General features: G+C 43.0%; 1 protein-coding gene across 1 annotated transcript in view; it reads right to left on the bottom strand.

Moving 5' to 3' along the window:
* CREBBP (CREB binding protein) overlaps positions 1 to 27381 on the bottom strand; it is a 164566-nt gene that overhangs the window by 68420 nt on the left and 68765 nt on the right. The window contains 3 exon segments of the mRNA XM_006903586.1: positions 6320 to 6433; positions 7645 to 7885; positions 20183 to 20359. Coding sequence (XP_006903648.1) covers positions 6320 to 6433; positions 7645 to 7885; positions 20183 to 20359 — 532 coding nt within the window.

Here is a 27381-nt window from a genome sequence, read left to right as displayed (position 1 = left end):
ACACCCTTCCCAATTTTGAACCATTCAGTGTTGCCCTGCTCTGTTCTGATGACTGCCTCTTGGTCCAAGTATAGGTTTTGCATTAGCACGATTAAATGTTCTGGGATTCCCATTCTTCTTATAGTCAGCCACAGTTTGGTATGATCCACGCAGTCAAATGTAACTACTACCCCTCAATAGGGACATCTTCCTCCTATGTCCCACCCTGAAATGCACTCCCCCAAATGTCATCTATTTAGCTGGAACTCCCCTGGGCGTGAAGGCTAGACCACTTCAAGAAGGTGATTGGATTGTGCTTTTCATGCCTGTGTTAGACTACATTTTTTTTCTCATTGTAAACACCTTACCTCTATTTTTTATTGTAAAAGAAACATGTAGCAATAAAAAACAAAGCAGAAAACTAGTTAAGTCGGCATTTAAACCTGGCATTTCTCCAAATGTATAGACTCAGCAGAAAGCAAACCACAGACTTAAGAATCTGATACTTAAACATGGTCTTATGTGGGGCCCAGATGATGCCAGGGGACAGCATAAGTCGCTGAGGGAAGGCACTCCTGGTGGCTACCGCAAGGACTCAGGCCTTCACCCACACAGACTCGTTTCCTTTCACTGCCTGAACACAGAGGACACATCCATGTAACAGTTGCCACTTAATGAAAGAGAAACTCTGTCTTTACCACACCTGATACTGTCTCAGACAAATCTTGCTGGTTCCACCTTCCTCCAGTGTCCCTCAGATGTAGGAGCAGTGGGAGACAATTAGTGTTATAAGATGGCCTTACGTCTGGCCGCAAGCCTACGCAGAACCGAGGGAGCTCCAAGTCTTGGTGCTAATCTACTTGATGGCTCAAGGCAACAAATGTTCTCCCTCCTACCACTCCAAGTGGTCTTTGGACATAAAAAGGAGCAAGTTGTGTTAAATACAGGAAGTCCCACTTATCTAGCAGCCGTGAACATGTCTATCTACACTCTATTTCCATGTCCAACACTTTCACACAAATGATGCATGCGTGTAGGACTGCAAGCTTGAGGGGGTTTGTGGTTTGCCAACAACGAAAGGCTTTATTGTATATAGGTCATCTGGGTAAAAATGTAGACCGTCTTCTTGTCATATTATTGATGCTTCCCTCCTTTCATGGCAGTCAAGCTCTGTTGACTGGGCCATGCTCACATCCCCTCTCTTCTCCTGGAACGTGTGGTCACCATTCAAGTGCTCCAAGCCTGGGCACCAGCCTCTAGCCTTCTCCCTAGCTGACGGACGCCTTGGCTAGCTGCCTATTTTCCACTCTTCCCTGAAAACACCCCTTCTGCCTCATCTTCCCTCTCCTGGGGGAGCTCAACTATGAGCAAAGAGCAGGTCCAGAGTGGCTTCTTCCAGGGACCCTTTACTTCTCAGAGGGTACCACACCCTGACCCTACTGCACTAAGACTGCTCTATGAACAGACGGGGGCTGGATGACAACACTCAGTTAACTGGGAGATGCCAACCCCTTATCACTCTCACTAAATGCTAGTTCACCTAAGAAATCCAATGCAGACCCTACTGACTATGTTTTCAAGCTCTATGAGGGTGGTCACTTTTTAAAAAAAAATGGGAATAAAGATGAATTTCTTCTATTCAGTTCTCCAGTTTCTTTTTCTTAAATTTTTTCATTTAAACATTTTATTTTATTATTTTTTGTGTGTATCGTCAAATCAGATCTGACTGGTACAGGAGGAGATTGTCCCTCCTTCTCTAGCAGAGCATCTGGTGGATTTGAACCGCGCATCTCCTCCAGATTTCTTGGCACAACCTGGTAAGCATATCCAGGCAGCATCTAATTAGTATTCCATCAATTCTGGGGGATTTATTTTTTACCAAGTCCTTCAGAGTAGCCTGCACTTCCTCTTTCATCACCATTGCCTTTCAATCATACTTTTTTTTTTATAAAACTCTCCTGTATCAGTGAATTCTTTTTGGTACAGTGACTCTGTATACTACTTACATCTTCTTGTAATGCTTCCTGGATCATTCAATATTCTGCCCATAGCACCCTTAACTATTGCAACTCACGGCTTGAATTTGTTCTTTAGTTCTTTCTTCTTAAGAAATGATGAGCAAGTTTGGCCCTTTTGATTTTCCAACTCCAGCTCCTTGCAGAGACCTCTCCAGAGTACTGATAAGTAACAATGTCAGTCTAGAGACTAAGGTGTGCCTGATCCAGGCTATAGTCTTCGCAATTACTTGCTATGCATCAGAGGGCTGAACAATGACCATGGATGACAGAAGAACTGATGCCTTTGAGCTGGATAAGAGTCTTGAATATACCACAGATTGCCAAGAAAAGAAAAAAAAAAGTCTGTCTTAGAAAGTTTGAAACCAAGTTTCTCCTCAGAGGCTAGGACTTTGAAGCTCTGTCTCACATACTTTGGGTCTGTGGACAGGAGGGACTGGTCTTCCACGAGAACATCATTCTTGGAAGAGTGGAGGGACAGCACAAGAGAGGAAGACCCCAGATGAGATGGAGTGATACAGTAACTGGGGAAATGCGGGTAGGAGTCAGTGAGACTGGCTCAGGATAGGGCAGGTTTCAGAGCTGCTGTACATACATAAGAGTTGCTTTGAGTTACAGGCAACATGATGGCACATAACAACAATGACATGAGGGTGGAAAGATCAGGTGGAGACTCCAATGAGCAGATGGGGTAGCTCTCATGTAGCTCTAGCTTGGATTTTTGCATCAGAACAAATAGACTGCTCAGCACACTCGCAGAAACTAGTCTTGGGCTGCAGGAAGGTTTAGGAAGGTGGATTTGAAAGTACTTGCCACAATCAGAGGAGACTATAAGTAGTGTGAAGAGCAGGCTGTAAGACAGGGAATGGCTATGACAAAGGCTGTAGCGACATAGTGAAGCACCCAACTCAATAGTCAAAAGGTGGATAGTTGAAACACACCCAGAGATGATCTACAACTAACAGGCCCCAGTTTCAAACATCACAAGCATCTCAACGTGGGCCTGAGCAGATGCTGCAGACCTGATGATGACTCCCTCATGGGATTCTGAGCTGGAACCTATGGTCATGTGGCTCCACAGCTTCACAGTGGTCCAGACCTTCAAGGTGCTCTGCAATATTCCTTGTACACAACTGTCACCCGGAGTCTGAGACACGTGTGTGGGCTGGGGAGGCCCGCTTCTGTCCCAAGTTTCCTGGGACCTGGCAACCTGCAAAGCAGGTGTGAGGAACAAGCCTGCCCTGGGGAGGCCCATGTTGCTGTGGGTGCAACAAAGGCTGACCTATACGAGGTGTACTTGAAGAGTCATAAACATAAAATATTGCTAGGACGGTGGGCTGCTAAAGATGGGTAAGTTACAGTCTCCAGTAAAAAAACCACGAAGAACAATCACACAAAATCTCTACAGGGAACAAAAAGGGCCTGAATTTCATTTCAGAGAATACCAGGGAGCCCATGGCGACCTGGGGGCTAATGAGCCAGCAGGTAAGCTGTATGACAGAGGTCTCCATCAACTCTACATATACAGGCACAGGTGGGTCTCAGCAGACTGTCCCTGGGGCCCTATGACCACCTCTGGTGCACAAGAATCTCTGTATGTTTAGATTTGTCCCCTCACAGGCTTCGAGCCGTACTGATATATATTGTCCTGCTGCCCAGCATGTTCTTCCATTCTCATTTGATCGAGGGCAGGCTCCATCTATCGTCTCCCTTTCCCTGGGCAGTAGTGCCTGAGAAAGGACGACCTGCATGCAATTTTGACAGGCCTCTGTTTACTACTCTGCATGTGCCATCTCTAATGTGTGCATACTGAACTCTGGAGGGAGGAGCCACGTGTCCTGCCATGGGACCCAGGGTCAGTACATCATCAGCAATTTGCTTTAGGAGAATAACAGAAATACAGGACAAATATCACCAAAACATCCTCACACAACCATATCACACAACTTTGTACTCACAAAGCTACAGAAGTAACACCAAAAGAACACAGCCCAGGCAGCCACCCAATGTAAAGAGCATGTCAAAGGCTTATGTTCAGCACCTTGGGGGTCTCTGTGGGAGACTCCCAAGCCCTTGATTAAAGATCATTTCCACCTTCTCTCTGACCGTGTAGTACATAATTACCCCAGTTACACCTCACGTTATGACTAACAGTTAAGCTGTGGTTTACCACTTGAGAGAAAATGCACCAAATCCATTTTTCACAACATTCAAGCAGTAAGAATGTTAGAAACACAAGAAAACACCACGCACACACAAAAGTTTCTTTTCCTTTATAAAGATTAAACACATTAAGTATTTCTTAGAAAAATGAAAGAAATCAAGAGTTTATGATTACCATGGTAGTCTATGATAAATAAAACACCAGAAGAGCCATATCCCTAAACTGAAGCTGAGAATGAAGTCTGTTCATTGTTGTTCAACATTTATTCATGAAATTTCTACTGTACAAATCTAAATTGTACAATGAATATTTTACCACCTACTAAGGCTGCTCCTTGGAGGCAAGGATTCTGAAGCTTTGTCTGACATACTTTGGACATGTTGCAAGGTGAGATCAATCCTTGGAGAGCGATGTCATGCTTGGGAGGGTGGAGGGACAGCGCAGGAGAGGAAGACCCTTGATGAGATGGACTGATTCTGTCACTGGGGTAATGGGGATAGGTGTGTTGAAGACTGGCAACGGACAGAGCAAGGTTTAGGGCTTTTGTACACAGGATCGCTGTAAGTCGCAAGCGACTCGATGGCACATAACAACAAGAAAAATCACCACCACCAAAAGGTTATTACCAAAATGTGTTCTAACAAGACATTGTAAGCACTATGTGATGTTGTTTAATGTTGTTGTTTATTACTAAGGAAAAAAGAAAAAAATTTTATACTAGCTTGGAAGACTCAGGCTTCTAGAACTTATGTAAGAGACGGCCTGGAAAATTGTGTGTGAATTTTAAAATAGAAAACAAAAACTGATTCAAGAAACTCTTAAGAGAGGTTGTGAGGACGTCTTTTTTGGGAAAGGAGATATGGACTGACCCCAGAAGTCTTCCTCCAGGACACAGACATTCTGCTTCAAGTAAAGGTTTCCTGTGGACTGACACCACCTAGGTACAGTATTCCTTGGAACCTTGAGACATAGGAAGTTCCTCAGCCTTTACCCCTGAAGGCACACTTCTCAGAATCTTACAGAAAGACAAGCAGCACCTTTTCTGTGGGGATTAGTGGGTCCTGAGGATCTCCCCTGTGGGATGTGAGGCTGACCAAGGAGAAGGATGAGTGTGATGACACTTAACAGGCAAACAGGGAAGGGTGGAGGGATGAAGCAATGGGATGAGACTGGGTTGTGCTGAAAAGCCAATTGGGGATTCTGGCAAGAGAGTGACAGACAAAAGGCACCTTCTACACTGGCCAACACTGAACACTCAAGAGAGGAGCTTCCTAAGTGAAACCAGGGACAGGGCAAAAGGGAAAAACACAGCCACTCTTACTATCAATTCTGTATAAGCTCTGATGCCTCTGAAAAGCAGAGAGCCCTGGAGCCACAAGCTAAGGGCTACAGAGTTGACTTGAAAGACAACAAAACAATAGGAGGGGCGGGGATGTGGTCAGTCTTGAGGCCGAGACTCCCAACCTGAATAAATGGGCAATCACACAAATGAGGCTGGGGACCACAGCCCCAGGCAGGAGGACACCCTTCGCAGCTGTCTCCCTGTGGGATGTGAGGTTGACCAATCTGCTGAGCTCTCTGAGAGCACCTTCAGAGTTCATGTTAGGATAAGGGGTTTCCAATTCCCAAAGAAGTGTCCCTGTATCTCTTCCCCACTTCCAGGTCCCTGTTACTCCAGTGACCCAAGAACCAGCTCATGAAAACCAAGGGGACACAACATCTGATACACATCTATCCTCAGGATGGCGCTGGACCAGGAAGTGCTCTCACTGCTGTGCTGACTCAGGGTCCAGCCCACACTCCTCACACCTACGTGTTCGTGAAGGAACAGGATACCCTGCACCTCAGCTCTTGGACTATATCAGGTGGCTTCCCTCTTTTTCATGCTCTATCACTACTGAATTCAAGTGCCTGTCAGAGGAAGGCAGAGAGGTGGCGCACGGCAGAAAGAGAATCCCACATCATTTCCATCCACAGGAACAAGTCTATGCACCTTAGTTTGATCCTGGGCCTTATGTTTCTACCTTGTGGAGGTCCCCTCACTGGCCATGACACCTGGGGTGAGTGAGCTCTGTCCTGCTTCCTACCTGCTCTCTGGACTGTCTTGACAAACAGCTCATTTTCTCACCTCCAGACTTCTCTACCCCCAGTGCTCACTTACTTTGTTGGTTTCGCTTGTCACTGGCATTTTTCAAAGGGAGGCAAACAGGACAGTCATGTCGTGTGCAGTTCTTCCAATGAGAGATGATTTGTCGTGAAGATGCACAATGGGCAACTATGACCAGAAAAACAACGAGATGTTATTTTTCCATCCAAATCTTCACACTTTACACCTAAATCACAATGCCAGAGTCCATAAGAAAATGGTAACAAGTGTAACCATAATGCAGTATAGGCAGTCTTAAACTTACAAACAGGCTATTTTCCAAAATGTTTGTAAGCTGACTGTGGAGAATGCCAAACAAAAGCTTCCCACAGAGGCAATGTTATGAGTGATGAGTGCTTAAGGTTCAGCTCACAAAACAAAACAAAACAGCACAGCAAAAACAACTGAACCTGAAATATGGAGCAAATGCAGTACAAGAACAATTCATTGTTCTGCAGTGTCACTAAGAAAGATTAAATTTGAGTTATCTTTAAAGATGAAGCCATATAACCCCTGCAGTTGAAGATCTACAGGCAGAGCAGCCAATGGGAAGTTGGGAGGGGGCTGAGGGGCTCCCAGCACTGTTCCTCTACTCTGTCTTCATTTCAGTAACGCTGCGGTTTCATTTCTCAAGGCCTAGCCTTGCCCATCACCTCCTCCATCCTGTCAGGCTACTCTGGAAACTCGTAAATGTCAGAGGATAGGGGGCGATTCCTCAAGGCTCATGAGCATGAAGAACAGGAGAGAAGACAAAGATGAAAGGAAAGCACGTCTTTGGACCAGTATCATCCCTCTGTAAGAGCCGGGGGTGTGGTGGGGTGTCTGCTGGAAGAGGGGGATGAAGGATGCAACAGGAGGCGCTGCCTTTGTGGCTACCGGCTGCTGCCACGCGGAGGGGCAGCCGGCAGGACTGCTCTGCTGTCCTCCTGATGAGCCTCAAGACCAAGAGGGAGTGGTCAAGGCAGTCAGAATCTAGCAAACAGCTGTAAGCCAGACACTCTGAGTTTGGAGGGTGCATGCATGGGTGTGTGTTCTCAACGTGGCTCAAGACCTTGATGTCTGCAATGAAGACGGAAAGAAGTGAAAAGGAAGAAGGGACAGGCTCCTCTGGTCTCAGCTCATAAACCACTGTAAAACCCAAATGCCTTTTCCCTCAGCAGATGAGTGCCTGCCAAGTGGGAAAGAGGCAGGTGTGTGGGGACTCAGAAACACATCCTATAGAACCCAGAAAGGAGGCAGTATACAAGCTCCTGTGGTCTTACTGACAAGGGCTGCTTGAGAATGAGACATCTATTCCACCCTAAACCTCTGCCACCAAGACTCCAGCCCGCAGCACCCACCTTGACAGGCTTTCCCAGCCTGGCAATGTGTCATGTGGTTGAGAACATTTTTCATGGTCCGGCAGTGCGGAAGCGAGCAGGCCCGGACCTCACCGTTGGCTCGCTCTCGCCGCTGACACTTGTGGGCGTGGAGCAGGAGGACCAGTTGTTGCTGGATCAGTTTGCGTTTCTCTGGGTCAGCAGTGGGGCCAGTTGCAATTGCTTGTGTTGGTATAATTCCCACTGATGCCTGCATCTGAGACTAAAAGAAAACAAGGAAAAGAATAAAAATATTAAGTATGCTTGCAGAGGTCCAGGTCACGTTTCTGAATTGATTTTGGCAGACTAGGAGTTCAAACTGATACTGTTGTGCTATAAGCTAGTAACAGAGAGAAGGCTGTGGATTTCCCATGAATCCATCACAACTCTAAGGAAGATAAGCAGTGCAGAATAAATGTGATTCCAACAAGGCTGATGGATGTGTACTTGTGCACAATTATTCTCCAAGTAAGAAAATGACACCCCTCACTGTAGTAATCAAAAACCAACTCAGGCTACAAACACACAACTTCAGGACAAGTTGCACGGAGTTACAGGAGTGAACCGTATGTGACTGCTGCTTTTGACAGTTCCCAGGGGCCAAATACAGGCAATTTTATAGGGCTGGGCTGATTAAAGAGATGGCTCTGGCCTGACAAACTGCAACCCAGTAAAAAGATCCCTGTAGTGAACAGAACAGAGCCATTCTTCAGCTTCAGAACCACAGAACTGCACATATCCCTGTGGTGAATAGAGTGAAACTCTTCTCCAGCATTATAACCACATGGCCAAAAGGACAGGGGGCACAGTCTGTCACCTCTCCTGAAAGTATAGTTTTCTTTAACACTACCAACTAGCCTGACTTTTGGTTCTTTTGTTTTAGGAGTGCTTTTCCTGTCTTTAAAATTTTCACTCAGATCTAGCAATAATTTTTCCAAGACATTTTTGAAAAGCTGGGACAAATGCAGAAATCATTCCATGTGTTTTCTGTCCAAAAAGATTGAACCACACCAGGCAGATCTCTCAAGTGAAAATACAAAAAGGAAAGGGAAATGGTGACTCTACAGTCATCCGAGTATCATGTTTTCTTGACGAATGGTGGCAAATCATTTATAGTGACGTATAGCAATCATATATGTAATGCTCCTTAATTATGGTACAAAATTACCCAGGGTCCAAGGACCTATACCTGTCCAAATATATGTACACCAAATACTCCCATTTTTGAGAGCAGACCATTTGTAACTTTCCTTAAAGGAAAATGTCACTGAGGTGACAAAGTTTAGAACCAAGTATTTGCAATTAAGAGGGAAAGAAACAACGAAAACATTTTTCTTAGAGTAAGGCTGCTTCTTCTTCTCCATCAGGTGGCAGCCATCAGGGTGAGCCATGATGGGCACTTCCAAGCACATCTGGGAGCTGTAGCAGAAGAAGTGGTCCAAGGGATGCGCTTTCTCCTGTCCAACAAGGTGCTCAGGCTGGGCTACAAGGCCAAGCTAAGTTATGTCATCTGAAGGATTCGAGTTCACTGGGGAAGCTGCAAACAATCTGTCTCTAAGGGAGGAACCTATGGCAAGCCTGTCCACCATGTTGACCAGCTGAAGTTTACTCAGAGCCTTCAGTCAGGAGTGAGGTGGTTGGCACTGTGGGGCCCTGAGGGTCCCGAATTCTTACTGGGTGGCTGAAAATTCCACATACAAGTTCTTTAAAGTTATCCTCATTGATCCATTCCATAAAGTGATCAAAAGAAATCCTGACACCCAATGGATCACAAAGCCTATCCACAGACACTGGGAGATATGTGAGCTGACATCCTTTGTATGCAAGAACCCTGGCCTCAGGAAGGGCCACAAGTTCCACCTCACCATCGGAAGTTTGTGCTGTGCTGCCTGAAGAAGGCACAGCATCTTGCAGCTCCACTGTCACTGCTGAGAACAGGGTGCTGGTAAAGTTCAGCCCTAATAAACCATTGAGGACCAAAAAGGAATCCTCCATGACCCAGAGACCAGAAGAACTTGATGTGCCTTGGCCACCTTTGCTGACTGCCCTGATAGGGATTCACAGTAGAGGACCCTGGAAAGAATGGGAGAAGATGTGAAACACACACAAAATCATGAAGATCATCAGGCTCACTGGTGTGAAAGAGACTGAGGAAGCCCCTGAGACTATGACCCTCAGATATCCAGTAAGCCTGGAACTCACCAGCATGATTCTACTTTCAGCCAGTGGACAGGTCAACATGTGAACACTAACACCATGAAGCTACAAACTCTTCAGCTAAAGCAGACATGTCAGATAACAAGGACAGCATTTGCCCAGGGATAAAGGTCAGATGCAGGATGGGTGATTAAAAATGGGAAACAGGTTTCAGACCATAAATCACCTCTAGACAAGACTGCCTTGTCTTTCTCCCAGGGTGGCTAATGGTTTGGGATCCAGTACTTCTCAGCTAGCAGCACAATCAGTAGCCAACTACAACCCCAAGTCTTCTTCAAATCACAAGAAAAAGTTTTACAAAAGACACCAAGTGAGATCCAATGTAAATCACTACATTAACAAAGCAAAGAACTACATGATCCTATCAACTGATACTGAAAAAGTCTAACAAAATCCAACACCCCTTGCTGATTAAAACACTCAACAATGTAGGAATGGGAGGAAATTTTCTCCACATAGTGAAAAGTATATACACTAAACCAAGAGCCAGCATCACTAAAGGCATTCTCACTGCAAACAGGGGCCTGACAAGTATGCCCACTATCACCACTCCTATTCAACATTGTTTTGGAAGTACTTACTAGGGCAATAAGACCAGAGAAGGAAATAAGAGGCATCTAAATTGGCAAAGAAGTGGTAAAACTGGCACCATATCCAGACAATATGATAGGGTACAGAGAGAACGCCAAAGAGTCAATCAATGAACTGTTAGACCTAGTGGATCAATTTAGGAGAGCGGCAGGATAGAAGATCAATTTAAAACCAACCAACCAACCAACCAACAGTGGGATCTACAGCAACAAAGAACATAGAAAAAGAAACTAAGAGAGCAGTATCACTTACAATAGCCAACCACAAAATGAAACACTCGGGAATAGAGCTAACTAGAGATACTAAAGATCTTTATAAAGAACACAACAAAATACTACTATAAGAAACAATAAGAAATCTAACTAGAGAAAATGCTTCCTGTTCATGGATAGGAAGGCTCAACATAGTGAAAATGACAATCCTACCAAAAGCAATCTTTAACACAATCCTAAGACAGATAGCAAACTCAAAGACTGAAATAACAAATGGCAAATTTGGAAAGGAAAGAGATCCTGAATAAGCAAAGCTCTTCTGAAAAATAAAAATGAAGTGAGAAGCATAGCACTTCATGATCTCAAAACCTTCTATATAGCTGTAGTAATAAAAACCAGCATGATACCTGCATAATCACAGACATACAGACCAACGAGATAGAATCAAGAACCCAGAAATTAACCCATCTACCTACAGTCAATTGATTTGACAAGGAATCAAAACCTACTAAATGAGGAAATGACAACCTCTTCAACAAATGGTGCCAGCAAAACTGGACCTCTATCTGCAGAAAACAAGATCCACATCTCACACCATATACAAAAATCAACTCAAGGTGGATCAATGACCTGTGGGTAAAGTCTCAAGCCATTAATTAAGGATTAGCTGCTGCCAGGTGTGGGTTCCTGAGCCAGACACCATGACACAAGAAGAGATCTCCTCCCTGCTTCACGATGGGGGACTCCAGAAAGACAACCTTCAGCTCTGAGGAGGAAGAAATTAACTCCTGGAAAGATCTACAAGAAAAGAGCAGAGGAGATGCAAGAAGAGCTTCAAGAATTTCAAGAAGGAAGCTGAGCGCTGAACTAGATAGAGATGCACTGCAACAAATTGAAACTAGGAAACGGGACCTTCTGTCAGAAAACAACTGCCTGTGCATGGAAACAGAAGCCATCAAGGAGAAGTCTAAAACTCAGCCTTCAGAAGGCTGCAGGCAAATCTCAGCCTTAGAGGATGACCTTGCACAGACAAAAGCAATTAGAAGATCAATTCCAGAACTATATCAGGGGACTCAGTTCCAGCTTAAGCACACTGGGAACCTTCAGATATGATTTGGACGATTCTGCTGGTGGCACCCCTACCCCTCTCATACCTGTGGCCCAGTTATCTGTTCTCCACATCATGGGAAAACTACTGCGTAAAGTGGGGGCATTGGAATCCAAACCTACTTCCCGCAGCAATTTTGTGTATGATCCATCTCTGAAGTGGACAAGTGGTCAACTGTTGTTGGGTGGAGGTTGCCCCAAGAATTGTGAGGAAACATGGGCTAGTGGCACCAGGGTGCCTTTGGGTGATAAGGGGTTGAGAAAACACCTGGAATTTGGGAAGTCGCCTTCAACTAATTCCTCACAATTGCTGCTGTCCACACAGGATAGTGTCAAGATGTTGCACTACAAAGACCACAGAAGCTGAAGCCCTGATGTTTTTTTCAGAAGTTGTTCCTTTCTTCCTCTCTTTAAACTAGGTGGTGTGGTTTTAAAGAAGTTTTGAAAAAAATGAGCTAGCAGTCACCAGAACTAGTTTTGTGCTTTGTGGCCCAAACACTTGGTTGCAGGCTACCTGGTCACCCCTGCTATTGCAAAGGGACTGGGACATTGCCTCCTCTGGGAAAGGCTCTACAGTGTGAAAGTGATAAGAGTTTATGCTAAACCAGGACTCCCAAGTGGTCTACAGAGTGTGAGCATCTCTGAGCCCATTCCAGAAGCTCATTCCTGCATATTCAATCATGTACCTCCACCCAAACTCAGCTGGAGCTTTCCAGAACAAAATCTCCAGTGCTTTATGTGAAAACACAGTAAGGAACAGTGGATGTACATCATGTCTAGGAGTGAAGAGTGGACTCAGCACACACTTTTTTCAGACAATGTTAGTGAACCTCTGAGATGTTGAGCCTGGCCTTACCAAGGCTTTGAAAGGTGAGACTGAGTATTAGGGAAATACCCCACTGGCCCAGGGTCAGACAGAAGGTCCCGTTTCCTAGTTTCCTTGTGGGGGGACCTCAGCTTTTCTACCCTGAAGGTCATGGGCAGTAAATAGTCTTGGTAATGCTGTCCCTGTGAATAGGACTTCATTCAAGGCCATGATACATTAGTTATTTCATCTCCATTTTGATCAAATAAGATGGAAATGCAAGAATTGCTGGAATCTTCCTTTCTAAACAAGGAACTGATGCAGAATCGGGCACACTAGACAAGTGTCCATTCTTGCACTGCCTGTCAGGACGACCTTCTGCACTGCCTTTTCAGCATGCTCAGCACACTCACTGTCATCGCCATTCACTGGCCAGCTTTTGGCTACTAAGTTATTTGTAGAAAAAAAAAGATGCTTAAGTTGAACACAGAACTTTCTAAGTGCTAGTGAAAGCCAGCAGAAGAATTAACTGTAGTGCCAGCTTTGTTCCCCTAAGAAATCGTCCTAACCTGTGTCAATTAAAGTTGTGCTTTTATTTTTTAAAAGAATAAAATTTAAAAATGACTGTTCAATTGAAATTTAAAAAAAAAAAAAAACAACACAAAAACTGGAAACAAATGCTAAAAAAAAAAGCATACAAACTCACAAAGATCATGAGAGACAAAACAGGACCAAACTTGAAGTCTTAGCGTATGGTATAAATAGGCTTGCAAATATAATTTATATAACCAGGACAGGACAAAACTGATGAATGGGACCTTCTAAAAATTACCCTAGTCAGAGTCAATCCATTTCACTGAGGATCTTCCTCTCTTGTTCTGTCCCCTCCACCATCCCAAGCATGACATCCCTCTCCAAGGACTGGCCCCTCCGCACAATATGCCCAAAGTATGTCAGGAAAAGTTTCAGAATCCTTGTTTCCAAGGAGCAGGCTGGTTTCACCCTCTCCAGTAGTCAAATGGGGGGAATTGTTTCTTTTAACAAGAGAAAAAGCTTGATTTTTAAAAGCTGGGGTTTCCAGTTTGATTTTTTTTCCTTCCATGACTTCCAAGTTTTGTGTATGAAGGTTGGGGCCATGCTCAGGATGCATAGATAAGTGAAGTGGGAGCCGCCCATGCAGCTCCACTGAGAGCCCAGGAAGAGGCAGCTTTCCCTCTATTTCTTCCTGGTTATAAATGTAATTAATATAGGAAACAACACAGCTATTAAGAAAACAGAATCCCACTAACCAGAAGACCACTATCAAAAAGACAAACACATTGATTGTCTCCTTCTCCCAGTTTCATCTTATATGCTGATGCCCAGGTATCTTACACCCAAAAGTGTTTTGCATTACCCATACCATGAAGCCATCTCCAGCAGTGGGACTTTTAGTCATACTGCAACCAATTTCCCATTGATAGGTGTTTAAACCATTTGCCTTACTTTTTGTGGTGCTGAAATGGAATCTCTGTTTTTACTTTTGGTGGCTGGATTCTGAGACGTGGAAATAGTGAAATCAACAGGGCCATCCTTAAACCTTCTGGTACATATTACCAAGTAATTCTCCAGGAAGATTCTGGCACTTTCTTTTTCCACAGGAGTTTTGGGGAGTCTCTGCTTTCACTCTACCACTGCTGGCATTCTGTACCAATCCTAAAATCTCTTACCAGATAATCCTGTCCCTATGGATTTAGATGGAAATCAAGAAAACAAAAAGCCAAACCTACTCTTGTCTAATGGATTCTGTCTCCTAGTGACCCTAGGACAGAGCAGAATTGCCTCATGGGGAGTTAAAAAATTAATATCTTTACAGATGCAAACTGCACCATCTTTTTCCCTCAGAGAGGCTGGTGGGTTCAAACTACCAACTTTTTGGTTAACAGCTAGAATGCTTCCAGAGCTCCTGGACACTAAGTCCGTGAAAGAATGTAAGAATTGAAAGTATTCCTATAGTTACGAACATTTCAACCATATAGAAAAAGACGGGGGAAAGCATACTATTACCACATTTAATGACACCAACCACTTTTCCATATAATTGATATATAGTCTAATAAAAAAGTTCTCCATTGTTCAAAAACTGTCCCTTAGAGTTGGTTTGCTCCAATCTGAACCCAGCAAAGGGCCACAGGCTACACTCACCTGTGGTTTTCATAAGGTTATTCATCTCCTGTCCCTGCTCCCTAATCCCCACCCATCAACCCTCCTTTCACAGTGACTTACTGAAGAGACCAGACCAGGTGGTCTCTTATTTCTTAAAATACCAAAGTGCTATGTGCATGAAATAAATCACAGAACTATCCTCCCCTTATAAAGAAAGTGTAAGAGGTGTTATCTTTAAGTTACAAACTTGAACCCAATGCTTTAATAGTATCTTTGAACTACACCTGATAGCATGTTGCAGCAGCTGTAAAGGCTTCTTTTATTGTAGCCTGCTTTACTGTACCTGGTTGTTGGAGTTTTGGGGGGGGGGGTTGTTTTGTTTGTTTCTTGCAATTGCATGTATTCACTTCATGTGTGTGTCACATTTGGCCACACACACAAGTAATCTCACAATACTTCAAACTGTTTAATAAAATTAGCGAGTGGGTGGGGAAGACAATGTGCACCCATGAGTGAATGAGGATCTAACTTTTCTGTAGACTTTCACTAGGGTCATAATAAAAAAAAAAGGAAACAAACTGGTAAGATTATAATCTTGAGTGGCTATATAATTTTCTCTGCAATGGGAACTAGTGAGACTTGCTTTATTGCAATGATGGCTGGGAACTAAACCTATAAGCTGCGTACCTCTGTACAATACATGTGAAACTTGGTTCCATAAGTTTGAGATCAAATCAAGTTATAAAGTAAACCCCACATCCCCCAAAAAGTACAGCTCTTATGCAGTAATGTAAAAAGCTGCTTGCAATATATTAAAGGGGGCGGGGAATATAGTGGATTATAGATTAGTACTAAAAAATCACTATTAGTTTTTCCCTACTAGTCTTCAGTTTGTAGAAAAATATCTGTGTAAGACCAGACAGAGGCTAACTCTGAGCAGGGGTGGAACTATGCACGTGTAGAAGTGGACTTCACTTTTTACTTTCTCTAAACAGTACACAGGGTCACTATGAGTCACACAGGCAACTTGACGGCTCATAACAACAACAATAACAATAACTGTATAGTCTATGAATGTCTGTTATTTTTACTACTAAAGAGTAATTCACTCTGAGGGAAAACTTGGGGAAAGTGAAATCAGAAAAATCTGTAAAAATGACATAGAACAAAAAGTCAAAACTGTCAAAATCCTACAAGAAAATGAGCACTTGGAGCATGCAGCAGTAGTAAACCCTTTACTCAAAGCCCAAAAGCACTGTTCAAAACACAAACTGCCCACTCCTCACTCCAGCACACTGGACATGATTTCCATGTCAAGTGTAGAATTCAGGTTGTCTTTATTTTTATGACCTTTTTCAGGGTTATTTTATGAATTTTTAAGTATAGACTTTTCTAAAATATTCTAAAAGGAACATGCATGTTCATTCATGATAAAGAAACCTGGTAGCACAGTATGTAAAGTGTTAGACTGCTAACCAAAGACCAGTGGTTCAAAACCACCAGTTGCTCAAAGCGAGGAAGATGTGCAGTTTCTTCTCATGAAGATTTACAACTTTGGAAACTTGGTGGAGGAGCACTATGAATCACAGTTGACTTGATAGCAGTGAGTTTTCCATGGTAAGAATAAAATGAAACATTTAGGAGAGAAATCCTTGATTGATTTTACCTGGGGAGGTGGAAGGGCAGGCCTGTTAAGGTGTGGTGAGGAATCTGAGGACATAATAAATCTAGTCCCCCTCTCTAAAGCCTGGGTGAAAGGCAAACAACAAACTAAAAAAAGCTGCAGTGTAGCCACAGCAGACAGTGCAAGAACACACCATCACCTGGACCTTGCTCATTCCTTAAGTCACCCCTTAGGCCCCATTCCACCTACTTTCCAACCCAGGCAAGCTCAGGATCATTCAACACTACAGTCTCTGCCCTGGGAGCAGGTGGTGGCCGAGTCCTGCTTTCTGAAGTGTTCCGTCAGAATCCAACAGACTTCAAGGAAGGAAAGCACTTACTTATGACATAAACACTGATTCACCCCACTAATCAAAGTGACCCTACATACAAGAGCCTAAACCCCACTCTACGCTGTGCCAACTTCACTGTGTCCGATACACCTACTCTTATTTCCCTAGTCACTGACTCAATTCATCCCCCATAGAAGATCTTCCTCTCCTGTGCTGTCCCTCCAGCCTCCCAAGCATGACGACCTTCTCCAAGAACTGGTCCCTCCTTGCAACATGTCTAAAGTATGTCAGACGAAGCTTCAGAATCCTTGCCTCCAAGGAGTAGCCTGGTTTGACCCTTTCCAGGACAAACCTGTTTGTTCTCTTAGCAGTCCATGGTATATTCAGTAATTCTTTTCCAACAACACAGCTCAAAGGCATCAATTCTCCTGTCATCCCTAGTCACTGTCCAACTCTCTGACACATAGCAAGTGACTGAAAAGACCATGGCCTATATCAGGAGCACCTTAGTCTCCAGACTGACATCACTGCTCTTCAGTACTTTTATAGGTCTCTAACAGCAGACTTTCCCAGTACAATACGTCTTTTAATTTCCTGGCTGCTGGTGCCAAAAGTGTTGACTGTTAAAGCTGTGAACAATTTCAATCTCTTCACCATTTATCATGATGCAGCTAATGGCCCAGTGATGAGAGTCTTTGTTTTCTTGATACTGAGCTTCAATCCGTATTGAAGGCTGCAAGTCCTTGACCTTCCGCAGCAAGCACTTCAGGTTCTCCTCAGTTTTAGCTAATAAGGTTGTGTCATCTGATAATGCGCAGACTGTTGATAAATCTTCCTTCAATCCTGATGTCCCATTTCTCCACATAGAGCCCAGCCTCCCGGATAATCTGTTCTTCATATTGATTGAAAAGGTATGGAGAGGACATAACCCTGGCGTACACCCTTCCCAATTTTGAACCATGCAGTGTTTCTTTGCTCTTTCTGACGAATGCCTCCTGGGCCAAGTATAGGTTTCGCATTAGCACAATCAAGTGTTCTGGGATTCCCATTCTTCTTAGAGTTAGCCACAGTTTGTTGTGATCCACACAGTCAAAGTCTTTGCATAATCACTGAAACAGACATTGCACTGCTTTCAGCCAAGCTCCCTCTAACATTAGCTACAATATGACTAGTACCACAACCCCTTCTAAACCTAGCCTGTACTTCTGGCAGTTCTCTGTTGATGTCAAATCCATGGGAATCAAAATATGACATTGAGTCTATCACACTTGAATTTCAAAACCATCTCAGGAACAGGTTTGAGGCCTTGAACACTTATAAGCGAAGCCCAGATGAATTATGGGAGGATATAAAGAATATCATCCAGGAAGGGTGCAGAAGACAGAGGAGGAAGAAAAGATAAAAATGGATGTCAGAAGAGACTCTGAATATGCACTGGAGTGCCAAGAAGCCAAAGCAGAGGGAAGAAATCAAGATATTAAGGAGCTGAACAGAAGATTTCAAAGGGCAGCTCGGGAAGACAAAGTAAAGTATTATAAAGAAATGTACAAAGAGCTGGAGTCAAAAATCAAAGGGGCCAAACTTGCTCAGCATTTCTTAAGCACAAGGAACTGAAGAACAAATTCAAGACTCGAGTTGCAATACTTAAGGATGTTTTGGGCAGAATATTAAATGATCCAGGAAATATTAAGAGAAGATGGAAAGAGTATACAGAGTCATGGTACACAGAAGAATTTCATGAAACAACATATGCGGAAGAGCCTGTGGTGATGAAGGAGAAGGTCCAAGTTGCTTTGAAAGAACTTGCAAAAAAGGACGACCTAGGAATTGATGGTACACCAACTGACATTTCAACTAACAGAAGTTGCCCTAGATGTGCTCACCAAGTTGTGCCAAGAAATTTGGAAAACAATCAGTTGGCCAACTAACTGGAAGAGATCTATATTTGTTCCCATTCCAAAGAAAGGTGATCTGACAGAGTGTGGAAATTATAGAACGATATCATTAATAACACCTGCAAGCAAGATTCTGCTGAAGATTATCCAAAAATGACTGCATCAGCACATCAACTGAGAATTGTCCTATACACATGAAATAAGGAAGGCATGAAGAACTAACTCCTCTGAGTTATGGTGCTGGCTAAGAATACTCAATCTACCATGGATAGGGTTCAGATCTGCTGTTCACAGCGTCGCTATGGACTGTACCTGACCTGATGGCACCTAACACCACCATTATGAAAAATCATTATGAAATTCCAGGAAAACAAACAAATCTGTTTTGAAAGATATAGAACAGAATGTTCCTTAGAAGTGAGGATGGTGTGACTTCATTTCATGTACTTTGGAAATGTTATCAGGAGGGACCAATCCCTAGAGAAAAACATGCTTGCTAGAATCAGTGAAAAAAAGCTTCAACAAGATGGACACAGTTGCTGCAACAACAGGCTCAAACACAGCAATGACTGAGAGGATTGGGCAGTGTTTTGTTCTGTTGGACACAGGGTTGCTGTGAGTTGGGACTGACTGGATGGTACCTGACCACCACCATCCCCCATCCCCATCATCACCACCACTACTCTCATCAACCCCCTCAAATCCCTATCACCACTATCATCACCCCCCTCAAACTCCCATCACCACCACCATGGCTCCAGAACTGGAGGAGCTGGGTGCAAGACATACAGTGTTCTCTGTATTATCTCTGCAACAATCCTGTAAATCTAAAATCTTTCATAATAAAAATTGGGGTGGAGACTTTTTTCCTGAACATAAGCCCCTGGCTTTCTTTGGAGCCTCCCCAAACACCTGCTGCAGAAATACAGAGATGGCACTGGGTAGGCCAGGTCCCCAGTGGCACACACTGAGGTTACACAGGAGGAACTTCTCTATTTGGCATTGTTAATAAAAACACAACAACTCATCACCATCAAGTAGGAATCAACTCAGGGCTGATCCTCAACCACATTTTCAGAGGCCATAAATTGGAGGGAGATAGTCCATCTTTCTCCTTTGGAGCTGCTGCTGGATCAAACGGTACAAGGTTTGTCACCTCTGAGTTAGCAGTACAGCTCCCTATGAACTATGCCACAGAACTCCCTTTTCAATGAAAAGAGATGCTGTTTGATGGAGCAAAAGGAGGCATTCCCCTCAACATATCATCCAGTTGGGCAGAGATGTTCCTAGTTCACAGGCATGAAGTCCTGGGAGACCAAAGAGACAGAGGTGACCTATCCCTGACACCTCCTTGGACACCTTCAAGTGCTAAACAAGCAGGTAAAGTGAAGGAAGACAAGTCAGTCTTCTGCTTCAGTCTCTAGGGAGCCTGGGAGTAAACTGGAGATAAAGGTGAAGTAACTCACATACAGAAACCGTCCTCACCAAGAAAAGGAGTTTCGGGAGGAGTCTCTGAACCACCATTCCAGCCCCTCTTTGTCCAGCTCCTCTTCACAATGAGGTCCAATCTGCTGCAGGTCAAGAGTCACTTACCATGTTTGGCACATTGGTGACGGAAGCATTCTTGATGTCTGTGGGGAAGGGAGGCAGACTGTTGACCATGCTCTGCTTGGTGGACAGCTGGGGGTTTACACCAGTGGTACCCATCTGTTGCCCTCCTGTTTGACTAAAGGGTTGTCCAAAGGGACTTGTATTACCAGCCATTCCCATCTGAAAAAGAAAGAGGAGACATTTGTGATGAGATCGTTATCACAATCAGGCTCTGTGATAAGACCACACAGCTAACAAGGGGACTTAGAAACGGTGACTTATGACACACAGAAGCAAAACTTATCCTTTTCTGTCAAACTTTCATCTCCACTGAAAGCCAAAGGCTTGTTAGCAGGGCTCCCAGAGAAGGCTCTAAGAACAGTAACTTGCTCAATGGGTGATACCCAATCCTATCATCACCTACCATCTTTCCAAAGGATGACCCTCCTGCTTTATACCTATCAATCTACCAACAAGAAAACATCTGATTTGATAAAATGCATTACTAAAACAACCTGGAACACAAGACTCCCCAGGGAGTCATTTATTTCCATGCAATGGAAATCTACTACACATCTGTCAGTTTGCCATCCCATGGTGACTTGCCTACTGCCATGCAGCCATGCTACCCACCAGAACTTCAAATGCCAGTACGGTCATGTAGGGTGGACAGGTGGCACTGGAGCTTCTGGACTAAGAAGCAGGCTTTGTTCAACTGTTTCTGAAATAAAGGGCTTCGAAACCCTAAGAATAATGGAAGAACATACAGTGCTGGAAGGCATTTAAAAATGTGACTGGTAAAGAGCTGCCTCCTGAAAGCAGAGTACACCTTAATGATGCAGATGGAGAGTTTTCCCTAAAGGATCTTCTTTAGCTGACATGCAAGACTCAAAATAAGGACAAACATGTATAAATACCCATTAACAATTGGAGCATAGGAAAGTACAAAATTCGGAAGTTGTTAAAATGCAATGAAACATGTAATGATTGACATCTTGGGCATTAGTGAGTTAAGATGGACTATACTGGCCATTTTGATTTAAACAATCATATGATCTACAATGCTGGGAGTGACAAGTTGAAGATGAACAGCTTCACATTTATCATCCAAAAGAACATTTCATGATCTACCCTGAATACAAAGCTGTGATAGGATACTATCCATACATAAACAAGAAAGACTTAATACAACTATTATTCAAATAAATGCACCAACCACTAAAGCCAAATAGGAAGAAAGTGAAGGTTTCAACCAATTTTTTTAAATAAAATTTTTATTTTTTACTGGTTTACTTACAAAAGTTCCTATACATTACTTTTCACATGAATCCTTCCCATTTCCTTTACTTACCCCTCCCTCCATCCATCAAACCGTACAGCTCTATGATTAACCACCCATCCCGCCTCCCTCCTAATCTCACCCCTCTGCTCCCACTCTCCCGTTCTTGGATCCTCATACATGTTCTACAATAATCTTACACAGTGTTTGTCCTTATAGGACTAAGTTAGTTCACTTAGCATCATGTTCTCCAGTCCCTTCCAAGTTAGGTAGTGATTTACAAAATCATTGCTCTTGGATGCTGTGTAGTATTCCATTGTGTGAATGTACCATAATTTCTCAATCCATTTGATTGTGGTTGGACATCTGGGTTGTTTCCATGCTCTTATGATGGTGGTAAATAACACTGCTATGAACCTTGGTGTACAAGACCCTCTGTTTTCTGGCTCAGTTCTCATTTTCGCTGGGTATACTCCAAGCAGTGGAATAGCTCGGTCATGTGGAATTTCTATGTTCAGCTTTTTGAGGAAAGGTCGAATTGCCTTCAAGAGTGGTTGTACCATTTTATAATCCCATCAGCAGTGTATTTAAGAGTTCTTATCTTGTCATGTCCTCTCCAATATTTATTACTTGCTGTCCTGTTACACTTTGCCACTTCTACTGGAGTGAGATGGTGTCTCACTTTGGTTTTGATTTCCATCTCTCCTATTGCCAGTGATTTTTTGAGCATTTCTTCATGTGTCTGTTAGCCATCTGGGTATCTTCCTCTGTGAAAATTCTTTCCATGTCTTTTACCCATTTTTTAATTGTATGATCAGTCTTTTTCTTGTGGAGACCCTGTAGGATTCTGTAAACTTTTGATATGAGACCCTTATCGGAAATGGACTTCTACCAACTTTCTTTTTCCTACCAACTTTTGCAGTCTGAAAGATGGAACCAAGATGCATAAATAAATTATTAATTGGTTGATTAACAGGATTGGTGACTGGGATGCAAAAACTGAAAGCAATGAAGGATTGGTAGCTGGAAAATAAAGATTTGGTAACAAAAATGAGGCTGGAGATTGAATGACAGAATTTTGTACAATAAGTAACTTATTCATTACAAGGATCTTTGTTTGAAAACCTAACACTGACTATACATGTACTTCACCTGAGGGACTAACTAGCTAGGCACCAAAATGACTATGCCTGTGGAGTTAATAGAGAAGCTTAATATCAGCAGTCAACACAAGGCTAGGAGGGTCTGACTATGGGGTAAATGATCAACTCACATGGAAGTTAAAGCAAATTAAGAACAAGTTCTCAAGAACCAAAATATGATCTCAAACTGATTACACCTGAATTAAAAAACTACCTCCAGAATAGATGTGACACAGTGAATACCAATGACCAAAATTCAGACAAGGTGTGAGACATTATCAAGATATCATCATTAAAGAAGGCAAAAGGCCATTACAAAGACAAGGGGAAAGGAAAAGAACAAGAGACCCCAAAAGTTCCACTGGGAGAGAGAAAAGAAGTCAAGCAAGGGGAAGGAATGCTGAAGTAAGAGATCAACAGACGATTTCAAAGGACAGTTCAAGAAGACAAAGCAAAATATTATAATGAACTGTAAAAAGATAGTTAGAAAATGAAAAGGGAAGAACACACTCAGCATTTCTCAAGGTTAAAGAAGTGAAGAACAGATTAAAGTCTTGAATTGCAATACTTACTTCTACAAGCAAAATAAGTGAGTGACATAAGAAGCATCAAAAGTTGATGGAAGAAATGTAAAAAGACATTGTACCAAAAAAGAGCTATCTGACAATGAAGTAGGATATGATCAAGAACCAAGAGTACAGAAGATGTCCAAGCTACAGTAATGAAGGCACTGGCAAAAACAAGGCCCCAGGAATTGAAAGAAAATCAAATGAGGTGTTTCAGGAAACAGATGCAGACCAGGACATGTTCATCAGTCTATGCCAAGAAATTTGGAAGACAGCTATGTGGCAAATTGACTGGAAGAGATCCATATCTGTTCCTTTCCCAAACAAGGTGATTCAATAGAATATAGAAATTACTAAAGAATTTCACATGAAAGTAAAATCTTCCTGAAGATTGCTGAAAATAGCTGGCATGATCCATCAACCTGGAATTGTCAGATATTCTAGGTTGATTTACAAGAGGCTGCAGGACAATGGTATCACTGCTGATATTAGGTGGATCTTAAATGAAAGCAGAGAATACTAGAAAGGTGTGTACTTCTGTTTTACTGACTACATAATCATAAGAAATTACGGATAACATGGAGAAGAATGAGAATCCCAGAACACGTAAACATGCTTATGTGAAACCTATACACAGATCAGGAGGCAGTTGTTCAAAGAGAACAAGGGAAATTCAAGGTTTAAAATTTTAAAAAATGTGCCTCTTTTCTCCATACCTATTCAATCTGTATGCTGACCAAGTAACTCAAGAAGCTGGGACTATATGAAGAAGAATGTGGTATCAAAATTGGAGGAACATTCATTAACAACCTATATCGTGAAAATGACAGAGCCCTGCCTGCACAAAGTGAAGATTAGAAGCACTTGCTGCAAAAGATCAAAGACTGTTGTTACATGCTACCGAGTCGCTTGCAACTCATAGTGACTCTTATGTGCAAAAACTCTGAACCCTGCTCCGTCCTGAGCCAGTCTCACTGACTCTGACACATCTACCCTCATTGACCCAGTTACTGTGTCAATCCATCACACCAGGTATATTCCCCGCGCTGTTCCTCCACTCTTCCCAGCATGATGTCCTTATCCTTATCTCTCTTGGCCACATACCCAAAGTGTGTGAGATGGAGCTTAAAAACCCTAGCTGCCAAGGAGAAACTTGGTTTCATCCTCTCCAATACAGACCTGTTTGTTCTCTTGGTTGTCCATGGTTCAAGACTATTCTCCAGCACCACAACTCAAAGGCAGTGATTCTTCTTCTGTCATCCTTAGTTACTGTCCAGCTTTCTGATGCATAGCAAGTAACTGCAAAGACCATGGCCTGAATCAGGCATATCTTGGTCTCTAGATTTGACAGCCTTCATTATGGATTACATCTCAATGTATGGGGATGATAATAAACAATGCGAATAGAGGAAGGTATGAAACAATGTAAATTAAACAAAACACAATGTACACTTCTTATGCAAACCTATATTAAAAAAGGAAAACAAAAATCCTTTCCATTGGTCCATTAGATAACATGATAGATGGAGAAAAGATTAAAGCTGTCAATGACTTACTTTTATTTGGATCCACAATCATCACCAAAGGTTGCAGCAGTCAAGAAATTAAAAAGCAACATGTTGTAAGGAGGGAGAGGTCCTTGCAGAGGGACATCATGCTTGGGTGGAGGGACGGTGCAGGAGGGGAAGACCCTCTATGAGGTGGATTGATTCAGTGACTGGAGTAATCGGGATGGGTGTGTCAGAGGCAGTGCGATTGGCACAGGATAGAGCAGGGTTTAGGGCTGTTGTACATATGGCTACTATGTAACAAGTGACTCGACAGCACATAACAACAACAACAACAACAAATGCACTGAAAAAAATCTGCTTTTAAAGACTTCATCAAAATGCTTCGTCAAAAGTTGGATGTGTAAGAATGACAGAAAAAGTATTGATGCACGCATCTTAACTGTGGTGATGATGAAGAGTACTTGACTATACCTACTAAAAGAACAAAGAAATCTGTTTTGGAAGAACTGTACTCAAGGAGCTCCATAGAGAAAAGGATGGTGAACCTTCATCTTACATACTTTAGAGAAAAGTCAGTCCTTGAAAAAGTCTCCTTGCTGGGAAAGATACAGAGGATCAGGGAAAGAGAGGATGACCCTCAGTGAGATAGAATGACAGGAACAGTAACAAAAACAACGGGCTTGAGCATGAGAGAGATGGTGAGGATGGGGCAAGAGAACACAAGGTTCACAGGGTGGCTAGCTGTAGTTGATTCAATAGCACCTAACAACATAGTAGCTATATATGTATTGTAATAGTTACAATAGTTAAGTATGCCAAATTGATATTGATTTGTTGTTATGTGCCCCCTAGTCCCTTGCGACTCATAAAGACCCTATGTACAAGAGCCCTAAACCCTGCTCTACTGTGTGCTAACCTCACTGTCTCTGACACACTCATTTCCACCACACCAATCAGAGAACTGATCCATCTTATAGAGGGTCTTCCTCTCCTGCGCCATCCCTCCACTCTCCCAAACATGATGTCCCTCTCCAGGGACCAGTCCCTCCCTGCAAGATGCCCAAGTATGTCAGGTGAAGCTGCAGAATCCTTGACTCCAAGGAGCATTCCGGATTCATTGTCTCCAGGACAAACCTGTTTGTTCTCCTAGCAGTCCAACACTCTTCTCCAGCACCAAAGCTTCAAGGCATCAATTCTCTATCATCCCTAGTCACTGTCCAACTCTCCGAGGCATAGCACCTAACTGTGAAGACTATAAACCAGATCATGAGCACATTAGTCTCCTGCCTGACATTGCTGCTCTTCAGTACTCTGGAGCCGGTCCCTCACAGCTGACTTTCCCAATGCAATTTGTCTCTTGATTTCCTGGCTACAGGTACCAAAAGTGCTGACTGTGGAGTCAAGCAAACTACAACTGTTAACTATCTCAATCTCTTCACCATCCCTACTGATGCTGCCAATTAGCCAAGCGGTGAGAATCTTTGTTTTCTTGATGTTGAGCTTCAATCCATTTTGAAGGCTGCACTCCTTGAAGCGTCAAGTGCTTCAGATCCTCCTCAGTTTCAGCAAGCAGGGTTGTGTCATACGCATAATGCAGGTTGTTGATTCTTCCACCAATCCTGATGCCACATTCCTGCTCTTACAGCTTAGCGTCTTGGATGATCTGTTCTGCATACAGACTGAAGAGGTATGGAGACAGAATATGTGCCTGGTAGACACCCTTCTTGATTTTGAACCATGTGATGTCCCCTTGCTCTGTTCTGATGAATGCCTCCTGGTACAAGTATAGGTTTCGCATAAGCACAATCAAATGTTCTAGGATTCCCATTCTTCTCAGAGTCAGCCACAGCTTGTTGTGATTCACAGTCAAAAGCCTTTGCATAGTCAATGAAGCACAGACAGACATTGCTCTGGTACTCTGCTTTCTTCCAAGAACCATGTAAAATTAGCTATATCCCTAGTACCATGACCGTTTCTAAATCCAGCCTACCTATCTGGCAGTTTTCTGCTAACATATTGCTCCAATCATTTTTGGATCATTTTCAGCAGAATCTTGTTTGCATATGATGTTAACGATAGTGTTCAATAATTTCTGCACCCTGTCGAGTCACCTTTCTTTGCAATGGGAACAAATATTGATGTTTTCCAGTCAGTTGGCCAGCTGGCTGTCCTACAGATTTCTTGGCACAACTTAGTAAGCACATCCAGAGCAGCATCTGTTTGTTGAAATATGTCAATTGGTATGCTATCAACTCCTGGAGCCTTGATTTTTGCCTATTCTTTCAGAGCGACTTGAACTTCCTCCATCACCATAGGCTCTTGCTCATATGTTATTTCATGAAATTCTTCTGTGTCAGCCAATTCCTTCTGATACAGTGACTCTGTGTACTCCTTCCACCTTTTTTTAATGCTTCTTGGACCATTTAACATTCTATTGCCATCCGTGGCTTGAATTTTTCAACTCCTTCAGCTTAAGAAACACTGAGCGAGTTTGGCCCTTTTGATTATCTGACTCCAGCTCTCTGAACATTTCATTATAGTATCTTGCTTTGTCATCCCGAGCTGACTTTTGAAATTTTCTGTTCCGCTCCTCTTTGATTTCTTCCTTTAGCTTTAGCTTCCCAGTGCTCTAATATAATACTCTGACATCCATCTCGGTCTTTTCTTCTTCTTCAGCCTTTGTAATGATATTCTGCATTCTTTT

The sequence above is a fragment of the Elephantulus edwardii genome, unplaced genomic scaffold, assembly GCF_000299155.1.
Source record: "Elephantulus edwardii isolate Elephantulus edwardi_28Jun2011 unplaced genomic scaffold, EleEdw1.0 scaffold00209, whole genome shotgun sequence".
In the NCBI taxonomy this organism is placed as follows: domain Eukaryota; kingdom Metazoa; phylum Chordata; class Mammalia; order Macroscelidea; family Macroscelididae; genus Elephantulus; species Elephantulus edwardii.
This window is presented reverse-complemented; position numbering and strand designations above follow the sequence as displayed.